General features: G+C 37.0%; 1 protein-coding gene across 1 annotated transcript; it reads right to left on the reverse strand.

Annotated features, from left to right (window-relative positions):
- Positions 1-12,900: 12,900 nt before the first annotated feature.
- LOC111891605 (uncharacterized) lies at positions 12,901-14,433 on the reverse strand. Its single transcript, XM_023887665.3, has 2 exons — positions 13,258-14,433; positions 12,901-13,158 (listed from the first exon to the last, which is right to left on the reverse strand). The coding sequence occupies exons 1-2, from the start codon at positions 14,431-14,433 to the stop codon at positions 12,901-12,903; spliced, it is 1,434 nt and encodes a 477-aa protein (XP_023743433.3).
- Between the last annotated feature and the right edge of the window lie 2,244 nt (positions 14,434-16,677).

Here is a 16,677-nt window from a genome sequence, read left to right on the forward strand (position 1 = left end):
ACCTCATTTTCCCAGGCTGTAAGTTTCCTATGTATAAGAATTATTTATGTTAGTTTATCATACCTGTTTCTACTTTTGCTGATGTTTTCGTTTCTTTCAGGTCTCCACTCATATTTCTCAGTTCACCAATGATCTCAGTATCCGTGCTGAGAAAGTTAAGTTTGCCCTAAAAGAGAAGGAGAAAATCTCAAGGACCACCAATGAGGATCTTCACCATGGGTAGAGTTGCTGAGTAAACAGAAGGCTGAGAAAGAGGATGAGCATTATGCGGAGCTTGAGGAGGTGATTTCCAATGCGAAGGCAAGTGTTGCGGTGACTATCCTGGAGGCTAAGATCAAGTTGGTGGAGGATCTTGAGCATTCAGGACTTTGGAATGTAGTAGGATGACACAAGGCACTAGCCAAACTAACTAGCAATCCTGTAACCACTGTCAAGGACCTTCACTGTAGCCAGAAGTGGAGAAGGATGAGAAGAAGGCCAATGATGAACAGACTAAGGTCTAGGCCTTTTAGGTGGTTAGGGTAGTGTATTTTTTTGATGTAACCATTTGACTCTTCTAGGGTTGTTAGCCTTTTATTTTGAATACAATGGTTAATCTTTCCTTTATTTTTCTATGTTTCCTTTACCTGCATAATATGATACTAAGACATTTGCGTAGTTAGGATCCTAAAAATAGTGAATAATTTTCAGGATAAAGTTCTTTTGGCAAATAATAGAACAAATGATTTTATAAGGATTCAATTAATTAAAAAACTAAAAGTAACAACTTAAAATAATAAGAACTGACTTTGTTAAACAATTTAAAATGTTAAAAGTTTCTTAAAAAGTCCGATGACTGACTTGTAATCCTTAAGAGTTTCAAATAATTTTTATAATAAAACAATTAGAAAAGAATTTGTTAAGAACAAATTTTGGTAAATCTAAGTGCTTTAATACTTCTTTAAAGATATCAATTTAAAATAGTAAATGACTCTGAAGTGATGAAAGTTTATAAATCAACAATTGGTTTAGGATCCTGAAAAGTTTAAGATCCTTAATTTTACTTAAAAAATTTCGAAGTTAAGAACAAGGAAAGATGGAGCCTGATTGTCTTCGAGTTTTTCCTTAAGCTTCATACGTCTTCTAATCTTACAATTTACGATGAGGATCTTTAATGATAAGGATCCTTAAGGACGAGGATCCTTAATGATGAGGATCCTTAAACATAAGATCATATAGGGGAATTCCCTTCTTAGGATAACCTATTTAGGTTATAGAATTTGACAAAATTTTTGGGTAACACCATAAGTTCAATTGATAACATGTTAATGTCATATACTAGGGAGGATCCCAACTTGTGACATATTTCATGGGAAAGATCCCTACTTATGATAACATGAAAATGTTGTAATTCGTGTGTATTTTTTGCTATAACAATGATTCCCCCCCCCCCCCCCCCGGTGCCTCTTCTCATTACGTAAACATATATACTCAATATAGAAGATGGGCTACACATAAAATAAAGGGCGGAACAATATAGAGGGCCCAGAAGACAAATACAAACACTAATAATAATAATATTGCTAACATCCCCCGACAGTTTGAACTGATGTATTTGACTGAACGTTCAAACTGGACCGAAAGTCCAGAAATATAGGTCTAGGAAGACCTTTGGTGAAAATATTTGCATATTGAGACGATGATGGGACATGCAAAACACGAATTTGGCCGGTGGCGACATGGTCACGAACAAAGTGAATGTCAATCTCAATATGTTTGGTACGTTGGCGTTGAACATGATTACTGGTCATGTAAACCGCATTGACATTATCACAATAGACAATAGTGGCTTTTTCTGGCGGTTTATGTAGCTCACGAAGTAGATTTTGATTCCAGGATGTCTTAGCAACAACATTTGCAATGCCTCGATATTCGGCCTCAGCACTGGAGCGAGAAACAGTAGTCTTTCGTTTTGTGGACCAAGAAAGAAGATTGGGGCCCAAAAATACGAAGAACCCAGATGTAGAGTGACGAGAAGTAGGACAACCAGCCTAGTTAGCGTCAGAACAGGCGATCAACCCCTGAGATGGGGAAGCATAAAGTTGGAGGCCAAAAGTGTCTGTTCCTCGGAGGTATCTAAGAATACACTTAAGAGCAAAGAAGTGTGGCTCTCTAGGGTCATGCATGTGAAGACATATATGTTGAACAACATAAGTAATGTCAGCTCAAATGAAAGTAAGGTACTGGAGAGCTCCCGCAATGTTGCGATATAATGTGGGATCACAAATTGGGGGGCCGGAAACCCTAAGCTTCGGAGAAGTGTCAACAAGTGTATGAGCTGGTTTGCAGTGACCATATGATCCCTCTCTAGAATCTCATGAACATACTTCTGCTGACAGAGGAACATGGCATGTTTATCCCTAGACACAACGATGCCAAGAAAATAATTAATGTCTCCAAGATCAGTCATGGAAAATTCGCTAGATTACATGTTGTTTGGCTGTCAAACCAACAAATAATGGGATAAAATAATATTAATAAAGCTCAAGTCACTGCTATTTCTTATACTAAAGATAGTATAGAGTAAGCAGGGTCGGTCCACAGGAATACATGACTTCTTATCTTGCCATATTTTCACACATAATACAAATAATATTAAATTAGGGGATTGTGTTTGAACTAGATTTAAACATCATAAATAAACAAGATTGTTAACAGAATTTAGTAAAAGAAATACGTTTCCGATTCTGATTCTTATACATGTATTATGTTGAAAGAGGCAAAATGAATATGATTATGTTCTATCTAGGTTGGTAATTTAGATACTAATAAACTCTAATATCCAAGTTTATAAAAAATGTTTTATTCAAAACATGTTCTTCAAATAAAACTTCATTTAATTGATTTAACTCAAATAAGCTCTTTTATCAAATCATTAAATGACTTTAAGTTCTTGCAACAATTACCAACAATATTCAATATTCTTCATAAGCTTGGGATTATGAACATTTAATCTTTGATTACACTCATTTTGATTTAATTACAATCAATTAAGTGCATGTTACTAACATCAAATCATAAAACATATACGAATTTTACAATTTGATTAACTAGATTGATAAAAACCCTAATTCATTGATCAAGTGAAAAAGAGAATAAGCCAAACACATGATTAAGATCAAATCAATGATTACTAGATGTTAAAAACAAATCAAGTTCAAGTTACAACCTAACAACACATACTTAAGAACTCAAATTCGGAAATGATAATGAAATCAACCACACATGTCTAGGTTAAACTACAAATCAAACAAGTTTAAACTTCAAATTGACTTACAAAAAGGAAATTAAAGTGTTTCCAAGTGTTAATCTACTTCCAAAAAGCTCTAAAAATCGCCTTCTCTCTGCCCAAAATCCGACTTAACTTCCAAAAAAACTGATTGTCTGAATAATATGAGAGTAAAACTACTTTAAAAACTGTCGAGACGTTTACACGGCCCGTGTAAATTAAAGGGTGCCATTTACACGACCGTGTAAACAAGAAAAGTAGAATGCTCAATCCTTCCAGGCCTTCGAAGTAGAATTCTCTTGTATATGCGTTAACATGGCCCGTGTAAACTATAAGCTATCATTTACACGGCCGTGTAAATTCCTGTGAAGCCAAATTCTTTATTTCTTCATTCTATCTCTTCAATGCTCCAAAACTTCTGAAACTTTGTCTCTAACTCTTTTTAACTTCCTCCATCAAGATCCAACCTTCAAAAGTCCCTGAAATATCATAAAAGTGTGTGAATGGAATTGCATCATGAAAAATCCCAAAAAGTATGCAAAATGCATGAGTTTAAACCTAAATGCAATGCAGTTTCATGAACTAAAACTAAAAAATGAATGCATGAAATGCACCAAACAAATCTCCCCAAGCTTGAACCTTTCTTGTCCTCAAGAAAGAATAAGAATATTTAAACTGGAGAAAATAAAATAGAATAGAAGAAAGAAAATTAAAGTTAAAACTATTTGAAACTTAATGCATGAAATCAAAACAAACATGAAAAGCTCCAACCCAATTACCCTGTTTTGTACCATAGTTGAGAATGTACCTGTCATGCCTTTAGTCAACTTGGCTTTAGTCTCAAAATATTATATCATAATAGAAATAATACTTTGGCCACACCCTAATACAGCTCAACAAAATCAAAGATCACAACACTTATTCCTTTTCAATATCATCAAGTCAATTCTTGGAACAAATTATGGTCTTACACGTGACAAAACATGCTCAACCATCTTTGTTTCATAAAATATAACAATGCCTGATTCCAGCTATTTGTTGGTCAACAACAATCTTTTTCTGAAAAATCTTTTCTAAAAATTCCCTAATATTTATCCAGATTGGTTATAAACTTCAAACCACTTACACCAGTCAAAGTAATTAACATTCAGTCTAATGTCATAAGTTCAAATCCAAGTCCACGGGAATCTTTTGACAGCCAAGTATTTTTCCTAAACACAATATTCAATTAAACTATAAACAAAATTATATACAAACTTCTTAATTATATTTTTTACAAATAAAGCTCATGGATTTCTTTGAAATCCATGTAACGGGCTTCCAACCAACACATCCAAATCAAATGACCTTAGTGTGCTAAATTTAAAGAGATCCCTCGGGTTTACTTGCTCAAACCTTAAAGGCCACATATTAGCTTTATTTGCTATTATTAAGTTCATGACTTTCTATGGAATCCATGTAACGGATTTTTAACTCAATTAGTCCCAAACAATTTAGCTTTATGCGATTAGGTGTAAAACACCCCTCAGAGTTTACTTGTTTGAATCCCAAAGGTCACAGATTAACTTAATAATAGTTTGTTTTTTTCTTTTTTTTTAAGTAACACATATTCAACTAACTAAGCTAACACATAACACTCTTATTAATTAATTTATTTATTTGGCCAATTTCTTTATATTTTCGTCCTTGACTTTTCTATTGTGGGATATCTCACGGTCTATTACTGTGAGGACTTCTAAGACATTTTTCAGGGGACTAAAGGTTAACATGCAAAGACCCGTAAGTATAGTTGAAAGCTATGTCACCAAGCAGGGTATATAAAAGGGAATGAGTAGAAAGGACTTTTAACAGCGCTGGAAGGCTCAGGACATTGAGATTTTGCATTCTTTTTATGAACTTTTAAATTTGGAATTTTAAGTTCAATTGAGCACTTACTACTCATAAGACCAGTCATATGTCCCAAAGAATCGACTCATACCTGTTGTTATGCTCCAATGTTGACAATCTTCTGACTTTCTGTTTTGCACAAGTAGCTTCGGGAGATGTGCTCGTGTGTGATTAACTTGCTTTCAAATTTTCAATAAAAAGAGCAGGTTAAATCTCAAGGCACACAACTCACTTACCATCTCAACTGTTTTGAGAAGATTTGGTTGCTTGGGATTGGATCAATTTTTTTTAATGTAATGCAAAAATTTAGACGCAAAATGCAAAAGTATAATAAAAATAGAGTAGAAAGAATTTTTTTTTTTTTTGGATTTTGAAATTTTTTCTAAAAATTACAAAGAAAAATAAAAATGAAAAGAAAAATAATGCAATGCAATGCAATATGTACACAATTACATGCAACCTACATGCAACGGGATAATGCATGGATGGATGCCCCTCCCCAAGCTTAAAATAAGCATCGTCCTCGATGCTTGGAGTGAGGCATGGCCGGCCTATTGAGGACCGGGCGGTGGATATGGAGGGAACTGTGAAGGATAATCTGCAGGATAATATGAAGGCCATTGGGGTTGGGATGATGGTGGTTGCTGCTGCGTGGGAAGGATAAGAACTCGGTGAAGGTCACTTATCAAATAATCGATATTGTAGTTGTGCTGCTCTTGAGCGACCCATCTCTGATCCTGCTCAGCCCACCGCAACTCTTGTTGGGCCCAACGCTCTTCTTGCAAGTTACGATAGTCCTGAAATTCAGAAATGATTTCAGCGACTCCCGTATAAATTTCTCCGACTTCCTACTGTATGTTAGTGTAACGGTGGTTCAAGCGTGCAAACTTGCCCATGTAAAAATTGTGTTCAGGAAAAGGAATGGGGCGAGATGAGCTAGAGGCACCTGCAGTAGGAGCAGGAGGAGGAGAGGGTGGAGGAATATGGTCAACTGCAACACCTAAGTTGGATTGGAGTTTCCAAGTGGTTGATGGAATGTCATTGGCTAAATTGAGTATCTTCTTGTTTCTGCTGTCAATGCGTAGATACTCTTTTCCATCTACTGTCCAATGAACATCCCCAGTGGGAAGGCGGTGGAAAAGATGCATTGTTTCCATAACATCAATTTATAGACGAGTACGGTCCGTAACTATATTTGTTGTGTTATTGGGTAGATGTAGGCCAAGATGCTCAACAATAATAGAAACCATGCCTCCACAATGTAGCTGCCCACCATTGCTCATAGCACTTCTGAGCATTTTCTGAATTACCCAACACCCAAAATGAGGGACTTCTGCAAGCTTGTTAATCATACACAACAAAACTTCTAACTCCTTCTTATTAGCCTTGCTAATCTCTTCTTGAGGAAATAAGAGATAAGCAATGATCTGGTGGGTGACTTTCAAGACCGAATGAATAATGCTAGAAGCTTTGGCTGTGCCTGACTGATACTCATACTCACAAGAGATGCTTCTCCAAAAACTTCCACAATTTTGCTCAAAAATTACATTTTTTCTGCCCTTTGTTGTGTATACATCCCTTCTTGCTTAAAGAGCACCAATGATATCATAAAGGATGTCAGCATGAAATTAATGGGTTTGATTGAGCAAACAGAAAGTAAGGATATGGGTTTGATAGTCAAAGGTGATTGAGGACAAAAGTTCCAAAATTGGTGTTTGATAACTAACTGCATGTATATTCAAAAGACCTTCCCATCCTATGTTTTTTAAGAGCATGTGGACACCTTTATAGATATGTAAATCCTTGAGGGCTTGGATGTCCACAAACTTTTGAGCTCCCATTATTCATCTAACAAGATTTGCATACAAAATCTCTTGTTGATTGGTCTAAAAAATAAGACCAAATTCATAAGGGTTTTCCATGGGATGTGGGTCTTGTTCATTATGTGAAGTTCCAATTCTAGGTCTTTTACCCCGGGAAGCCATTACCCAAATGAATCAAGAAAGTATTGCACATAATTTAGGACAACTGAAGCACAAGAACTAGCAAGTTTTGTCGAAAATCACCCAAAAAGGAATATAGTTCTATCTAAATGCACAAAGTACGAGTTTGGAACAATTATACCAATTTGTGCTTGAAAATGGTGGTAGGGTGATATCCAATGTTTCCCCAAGCTTATCCTACAAGAAATTATAAACATTAGGTCGAGATTTTGAAGTTCAAAAATTCTAGGATTTGCTCAAAAACCCCAAAATCGGCCATGAAAAGGGTGGAATAGAGGTGGAAGATAAAGAAGATGAAGAAAAGAGAAGAATTTCATACATTGGAGCTTGATTTTTGATGAAAATTTGAGGAGGATTGAGTATTTTGAAGGTTTTTTTCGAAGGGGGCAGAAGGGAGGAGAAAAAACGCAGGTATTGTGAAAAGAATGAACAAAAGAAATCGCTTTTAGCCTTAAAAACGTCCAGCTCTGTTTTTACGTTTACACGGCCCGTGTAAACAGAATGGCAAAATTTACATGGCCGTGTAAATGCTGAATTTTGACTGTGGTGGCTGGTCGTTTACACGGCCCATGTAAACCATAAGCGTAAGTTTACACGGTCGTGTAAATGTCTGTAAAGGCCAAATTTTTTTTGATTTTTTCACTTTTTGAATTTGCTACCCGCTAAACCTCTACTTCCCGGAAAATGGTTTTTGACCCTCTTTTAGCATGAAAAACAACTTGGAAGTTTGAAAACAAAGAAAATACAATGAAAATATAAGAAATGACAAAAATACCCCCGGGTTGCCTCCCGGTTAGCCGCCCCTTTTTAATGTCGTTGGCTCGACTTGGACCCCAACTATTTGTCAATCTTGATACTTTGGATCCATTACTTCCTCCACCTCTTCATTCTTGACTTGAAATCCTTCACAATAAGGCTTCAAACGATGACCATTTACCTTAAAAATCTTCCCGGTTTTCTCACTTGTGATTTCTATTGCACCATGCTCAAAAACATTAGTGACAACAAATGGTCCCACCCAACGGGACCTTAATTTACCAGGAATCAATTTAAAACGTGAATGGTAAAGTAGTACCTTTTGACCTTTGTGAAATACCTTGCATGTAATCATCTTTTCATGGAATGCTTTGGTCTTTTCCTTATAAAGAACCTCATTCTAATATGCTTCATTGCGGATTTCCTCAAGTTCTTGTATGTCCAACTTCCTCTTCTTTCCTAATTCACTTAAATCCATGTTGAACTGCTTGATCGCCCAATAGGCCCTATGTTCCAACTCAACGGGTAATCGACACGGCTGTCCAAAAACAATACGGTATGGATACATTCAAATTGGAGTTTTGTATGCAGTGCGGTATGCCCACAAAGCATCATCAAGGCGTGTACTCCAATCTTTCCTTGTTGTATTCACGGTTTTCTCTAAAATGCCCTTGATTTGTCGATTGCTCACTTCGGCTTGTCCATTTGTTTGTGGGTGGTATGTTGTGGAAACTTTATGAGTAACACCATATTTCTTCAAAACACTCCCGAGCATACGATTTCAAAAATGTGTACCACGATCACTGATCAAGGCCTTTAGTTGTAATGCCCGTAGATCAGGGCTAGTCAATTTAGAGACAATAAGCGTCAAAAATGACTTTTTTTATGGAAGATTATTTTAAAGGAATAATTTTAAATAAGTTGTAGTATATGTCACAAGGATTCCGTACATATAAAGAACACCAAAATCCGAGTTATAACGAAGAAGCTATGCCTTGTCGAAGTTACACGACAGAACCGGCACGACACAGCGCGACGTAAATAGTGAATTTATGTTAGAGCGATATTTAGCCTTAGCGATCTAAACGAAATTCGTAGAGTTCATTAAATCGTGAGCGTACATAAAAAGAACGTCCAAATCTAACTTCGTATGAGGAAGTTATGGTTTTTCTAAGTTTCAGCTTAGTAGTATGCAACCCGAATACTCGATTTGAGATCGAGCGGTTTTTAGCTGAAACAATCTAAACGAGAATCGAAGATCTCGTCAATTGTAGTGAAACGATAAAAAGATAGGCGAAAACGGACGTCGGATGAAGAAGTTATGAATTTATAACGGAGTTTTTCTATCCCGACCTACTAAAATAATATAATAAAAAATAAAGTCAAAATTAGCCGATGGAGTCTAAACGAAAGTTGTAGAGCGTAGTCTCACCTACGCGGGTATATAAGGAACGTCGAAAACGGAGTTCGTATGAGGAAGATATGAATTTTTGAAATTTATGAAATATTTTCGGTATTTAATTTAAATATAAATTCGATATTATCCGAAGGGGGGGGGGGGGGGGAAGTCAGCGATCCTATCCTCATTACGCCCAGCGTAAATCGAAGTTCTAGCCCCCTATAAAAGGATGTCGAAGGCAGCCGGATTCTTTGCTCATTTCTTCCCTTTCTCTCGCGTTTTTTCATCGTTTTTCGTGCAAGAATTATCCCGAAGCCCCGGTATCATTCCCGAGACCCAAAGCAAGTCCCGAGGCCCCGAAGATCCCGAGAAGTGCTATTCCAGAGCCGAAGCTCTGCCCGCGAGGAGTCCGGTTTTTGTGAAGATCTTCCAGATCTACCGAAGAATACTACTTCTACAAGCCGTAGTGCTGTCCGATCATCTTCTGATCAAATAAGTGTGTAGTTACTTTCTTCTAACGCATAAATATTAAGTATTTGCTATGAAATATGAGCTATGTGTATAATATAAAGTTGTTTATATGTGTGGGTGTATAGTCCCTTTCATAAACACGGGTATAATACAAGTATTGTTTGAATGTATTAAGTATATGTTTGGGTGAGTGTGTAGTTACTTTCTTCTACCACATAAATATGAAGTATTTGTTAAAAAATACGTGCTATGTGTTTAAATATTGTTGTTTATTTGATATGAGTGTGGAATGGATGTTTTATATAGTTTTTAAATGAGTTAAACTGTATATGTATTTTATATCTACAAATATGTTGGGTAGAACATGGGTAGATGAGATAGTTGGTATGTGATAAAATAATGAGGTATGAAAGATGATTAAGAATGATATTGGCAGATGCACCAATTAGAGAATGTCATAATACTAGCATATGCGCTTAAGAATAACATCGGTAGATGCACCAAGTAGTGAATGTCGTAATCCTGGCAGATGCACTTATAGGATAATCCTGGCAGATGCGCTTATAGGATAATGTCGGTAGATGCGCCTAAAAGAGAATGTCATAAACCTAACAGTCGCGCCTCATAGTGTATGACGTAATCCTGGCAGAGGCGCTTAAAGGATGATGTTGGTAGATGCGCCTTATGTAGCAATAGATTTTGTGCTAATTCCTTAGGTTAATCCTTAGGAATGAATGAATGACGGATAGTTGAATTCTTAGGGTAAAATCCTAAGAAATAAAGAAGATAATAGGGATGGGTAATTGGGTTGATTGTTTGATGGTTGAATATAATAATTATATTATTGTGGGTTGAAAACCCTATATGCTCACCAGGCTCCCAAGCCTGACCCACTCGGTTTTCTTTGTATCATAGGTATCGATACGAAGATATATTTCACGGAGAGATTAAAGGAGATGTAAAATCTTTAGTGTAAATAATGTAAGTTCTTTTTATGCTTATGTGTCTGTATCGGAACATGACAACCCGAGATTTTGTTATATAATGAAAATACATTTCTTAAAATAAATGCTTTGATAAATCTTTATCATATTTTGGGAACAAATTCCGCAACTATTTTCTTTAAAAGATTACTCTGATTTTAAAAACAAAGCATAAACAAATCGGTCTTTTCTGGCCGTGAAATTGGGGATGTCACATTGGAACACCAAATCTGGAAAAGATGTGACCCTTCAAGAAATCTATCACAACTTTTGAATCGTTAGTACGGGTGGCCTTTGCTTCCACCCACTTGGAAACATAATCTATAGCCAAAATAATATAAATAAAACCCGAAGATGATGGAAAAGGTCCCATAAAATCAATGCCGCAAACATCGAAAATTTCACAAACTAAAATGGGATTTAGGGGCATTTGATTCTTTGAGCTTAAAGAGCCCATCCGTTGACATTTATCATTGCTTGAAAAGACATAAGAGTCATGGAAAATACTTGGCCAGTAAAATCCACTCTCTAAAACTTTTCTTGCAGTTCTTTGAGGAGAAAAATGCCCTCCACAAGCATAAGAGTGACAAAATGTTAAGATAGAAGGTACCTCATGTTGATCCACACATCGTCTAATCATTTGGTCAGCACAATATTTCCACAAATATGGCTCATCCCAAACATACCTCTTGGCTTCTTTCTTGATCTTGTATTTTTTCCATCGAGTCAAATCTGGTGGAAATTGATTTGTGACGATGTAGTTCACAATATCAGCATACCATGGGCCGACTTTTGCTAAAAATAAGTTCTCATCGGGAAATGCATCATTAATGGGAGTCGAGTCATCAGGAGAAATAATCCGGCCAAGATAATCAGCTACAAGGTTTGACTTTCTGCTCTTGTCTTTGATTTCAATGTCAAACTCTTGCAAGAGTAATACCCATCGAATGACTCTAGGATTCGAATCCTTCTTTGCAAGTAGATACCTAATAGCCGCATGATCAGAAAAAACAATGACTTTAGAACCTAGCAGGTATTGACGAAATTTGTCTAACGCAAAGACAATAGATAGCAATTCTTTTTCAGTTGTTGAGTAGTTGGCTTGTGCACTATCAAGTGTTTTTGAGGCATAGTAAATGACATTAGGAACACGGTCTTTTCTATTCCCTAACACTGCACCAACTGCATGATTGCTGGCATCACACATGATTTCAAAAGGCAAACTCCAATCCGGTGATTGAAGTATTGGTGTTGTTATCAACAACTCTTTCAACTGATCAAAAGCTAGCTTGCACTCTTTGGAAAATTCGAATTCTGCATCTTTTTGTAGGAGCTCACACATGGGACGAGATATCTTGGAAAAATATTTTATAAACCTTCTATAAAATCCTGCATGACCAAGAAATGAGCGTACCTCACGAACACAAGTGGGATAAGGTAAAGATTTTATGACATCTATTTTTTCTTTGTGCACTTCTAGACCCTTAGAAGACACAATATGACCTAGTATGAGACCTTTGTCAACCATAAAGTGACACTTTTCGTAATTCAAAACAAGATTGGTCTCATTACATCTTTGCAAAATCTTTTTCAAATTACCCAAACACTCATGAAAAGAATTACCATAAAATGTGAAGTCGTCCATAAAAACTTCAATGATTTCCTCAACATATTCCAAAAAAATACTTACCATGCACCTTTGAAAAGTGGCTGGAGCATTACAAAGTCCAAAAGGCATTCGCCTATATGCAAATGTTCCGAAGGGACATGTGAAAGTAGTTTTTTCTTGGTCCTCGGGTGCAACGGGTATTTGATGGAAACCAGAATACCCATCCACACAACAATAATGTGTTTTTCCCGCTAACCTTTCCAACATTTGATCAATGAAGGGAAGTGGGCAATGGTCTATCCAGGTTGAGGAATTGAGTCTTCTATAATCAATGCAAACTCTCCACCCATTTTGCACACGGGTGGGGACTAACTCGCCTTGGTCATTCTTTGTAACGGTAATACATGTCTTCTTGGGCACAACTTGGACCGGGCTTACCCACTTACTATCTGATATAGGGTAGATCATTCCTGCATTCAACAACTTCAGAATTTCTTTCTTCACTACCTCCATCATTGGAGGATTCAAACGCCTTTGAGCTTCTCGGGAGGCTTGTAGTCTTCTTCCATAAGGATTTTGTGCATGCAAAGTGAAGAACTTAGCACTTTGATGTCGGCTATAGTCCACCCAATAGCTTCCTTATACTCTTTCAAAGTGGTGACAAGCTCTTCCTCTTCTTTTGTTGACAACTTGGTGGAGATGATCACTGGCAAAGTTTCTTTGTCTCCAAGATATGCGTACTTAAGATGCTCGGGTAAAGTTTTGAGCTCCAATTCCGGTGCCTACACAATAGAAGGAACAAGTTTCTCATTAGACATTGGTATTTTCAGCTTTGGAACATTAAACCTCATTTTCTTCTTCTCATCCATGCAAGACACAACCTCCATAATCTCTTTATCAATTGTAAATTGATTGACAAGTTTTTTCACTCTTTCCTTTTGAAGATTCCTGTCTAAAATGAGAGCCAACACATCAAGATTAGACAAATCAAAACACTCCTCTGTCAATGGTTCAATGACATCCATAAAATTCAAAGATGAAATATCACTTGGATATCTCATAGCATCATAGATATTGAAATTTATCACCTCCCCATCAAATTCCATGGACAATGTACCATCATAAACATCAATTTTTGTCCTGGCTATTTTCAAAAAGGGTGTTCCTAGAAGAATTGAACTCAAATTTGGTGAGTCATCATCATCCATGTCAAGGACATAAAAATCTGCTGGAAACACTAACTCATTCACTTGGACTAATACATCTTCTAGCACACCTTTGGGATGTACTAAAGATCTATCAGCCAATTGAATGATTACCCCGGTCTTCTTCAATGTGCCAATATTTAAAGTTTTAAAAATGGAATATGGCAAAACATTCATAGAAGCTCCAAGGTCAAGCATAGCCTGTGGAACATGAAGATTACCTAATTTGCAACGAACCGTGAAAACACCCGGATCCTTACATTTTTGAGGTAGTCTTTTCTGTAACATTGCAGACACATTTTCACCCACTTTGACAGTTTCATTCCCTTTCAATCTTTTCTTAGATGTGCATAATTCCTTAAGGAATTTAGCATACCTAGGGACTTGTTTGATGGCGTCAATAAGAGGAATATTTACCTCAACTTTTCTGAACATCTCCATGATTTCATTGTCTTCCCTTTCACGCTTTGACTTGCTTAACCTTGAAGGAAATAGGGGAGGGGTGAATTTTGCTTCAATAGGAACTTGCTTTGAAGGTGTTTTCGACTTGTCTTCTTTTTTCTCAAGCTCCATCTCTTCTTCTTCTTCAATCATTTTAGGACCTTCATATTCTTTGCCATTCCTCAAAGTGATGGCACATGCACTATGTTTTGGATTCTTCTCTGTTTGCGCGGGTAGTTTGACTTGTGACTCCAATTTAATCACAGAAGTGGTGAGTTGAGTCATTTGTTGCTCCAAAGTCTTGATGCTCGCCTTAGTCTCATTTTGAAAGGTTTGAGTACTTGTGGCTAAACTCTTAACAATGTCTTCCAAAGACATTCCCGATCCGCTTGAACTACTTCCTTGATGCATGTTTTAAGATTGGAATTGAGATTGATGAGGAGGTTGAGTTGGCTGGAAATGTGGTTGATAACTTTGTTGGTGATGCATTTGATTTTGAAATGGGGGTCTTGGTTGATAAGGTGGTGGTCTTGGCTGAAAATTGGCATTAGGTTGATGCCAATTTGGATTGCTTCTTGGCTGGAAGTTTCCTTGTTGTTGAATTAAAAATCCCATAACTTGAATTGGCTTTACATCTTCTTGTAACATTGGGCACATATCAGTGGGATGTCCAACTTGTGCACAAATACCACAAGGTCTAACTATTGGTGGTTGCATGCCCTTGTCCTTTGCAAGCATCATCACTATTTAGTCAACTCAGAAAGTTGAATTTCAATTTTTGGGGTAAAAATTTCTTTCACTCCTCTTGGTGCATCACTGTACCATTCTTCTTCTTGGACTGTATGCTTGGACTTTTCTGCCATGTTCTTGATAAGAACTCTGATTTCTGTTGGAGTCTTATTAGCTATAGATCCACCACTTGATGCATTGAGTAATCTCAGATCCCAAGATGACATTCCTTTACAAAAATACTGCAACAAATGATATTCTGTAATCACATGTTTTGGACATCTTGAATACAATTTCTGGAAAATATTTATCCAGAAACATCCTTGCAACTTCATTCCTTATTGTGACTGACTCTGGTGGTAAGTCATATAACAACTCCTTGGCTGAATCTTGTAAAGCAAAGGGGAATGCCCTTAACTTGATTTGATCTTCTGTAACTTCATGTGGCTTCATACCCACACAGACAACATGAAATTCCTTAAGGAATTTATGTGCGTCTTCATTCTCAAGACCACGGAATGAGGGTAACAAATGGATGAGTACAGACTTGAGTTCAAAGTTGATTGCTGCAGGGTAATTTATGCACAAAGGTTGTTGGGTGACATCTTGACTGGCCCATTGTCTAAAGGTTTGTTCAGGTGGTGGGTTTGGAGGATTTTGGTTTCCTCCATGGTTGTCTGCCATGGTAGGAGTAGGTGAAGATGGTGGGGTGATACTTTTGGATGTTGGAGAAGATGTGGTCGATGGATTAGATGAAGAAGCTCCGGATTGTTGTTGTTTCTTTAAAAGTCTGGCTTGCTTCCTTCCTTGTCTAGTAGATTTCTCTATCTCCAAATCAACTCGTAAAGGTGTACCTGTGCGAAAAGATCTTGGCATAAGCAATTAGTACCACCGTATCCCCGACAACGGCGCAAATTTGTTTGGCTGTCAAACCAACAAATAGTGGGATAAAATAATATTAATAAAGTTCAAGTCACTGCTATTTCTTATACTAAAGATAGTATAGAGTAAGCAGTGTCGGTCCACAGGAATACATGACTTCTTATCTTGCCATATTTTCACACATAATACAAATAATATAAAAATGGGGGATTCTGTTTGAACTAGATTTAAACTTCATAAATAAACAAGATTGTTAACAGAATTTAGTAAAAGAAATACATTTCCGATTCTGATTCTTATACATGTTGTAACACCCATAATCAGAAAGACCAAGAAAGGAAAGGAAACCCCTAAGTCAAGGAGGTCAACTCGTCGAGTCCAGGGTGAAACTCGATGAGTCCAAGCAGGATCCGTGACGAAGAGTAAGTGACCAACTCGACGAGTCGGAGAGTGGACTCGGCGAGTCTGGTCTGGATTGGGAAACCCTAAATCCGGGACTTTGGGCACTATTTAAGCGTCTTATTCTCTCCATTAGGGTTCCTTGGAGCATCTCTCATCCAGAAACTAAAACCCTCAGCCTCCATTGTTGCATAATCAAGTCTCTTGCCATTTTTGGGTGATTTGAAGGAAGAAGGAAGGAAGGAATCATTGGGGCTTCAAGGATTGGATTTAGATCCAGAGTTTGGGTCACCTTTCAGAGTTATTGAAGGTATTAAGTCATTATTTTCACCCTTCTTCATCTAGATCTACCTTGGTTATGAGTTTTGGGGCTTTTATGCCATGTTTATGAACCATTTCGAGTTAGAAGACCAGATCTGAAGTTGCTACTTCAGATCTAAGTGTCTCTTGGCCTAGAAAATCATAAAACATCAGTCTATGGGTTGGTTGTTAAGCCTCTTTGTCTTAAACCCTAGTTTATAGTGTTTTGAGCCTTGATCTCCTTAGTTATAAGTAAAGTTTGCAACTTTACGTGGGGAATGGACTTTTGAAGTATGGATCTATGATTTGGAGCCCCTGCATGGCTCGAAAAGCCACTAGATGGAT

This window comes from Lactuca sativa, chromosome 6 (genome assembly GCF_002870075.4).
Source record: "Lactuca sativa cultivar Salinas chromosome 6, Lsat_Salinas_v11, whole genome shotgun sequence".
Lineage (NCBI taxonomy): Eukaryota > Viridiplantae > Streptophyta > Magnoliopsida > Asterales > Asteraceae > Lactuca > Lactuca sativa.

Coding starts and splice junctions, on each gene's coding strand:
- LOC111891605 (XM_023887665.3), bottom strand. CDS start 14,433: ATGCATCAAGGAAGTAGTTCAAGCGGATCGGGAATGTCTTTGGAAGAC. Junction 13,159..13,257: donor TTGATAAAGAGATTATGGAG/GTTGTGTCTTGC, acceptor TCTATTGTGTAG/GCACCGGAATTGGAGCTCAA.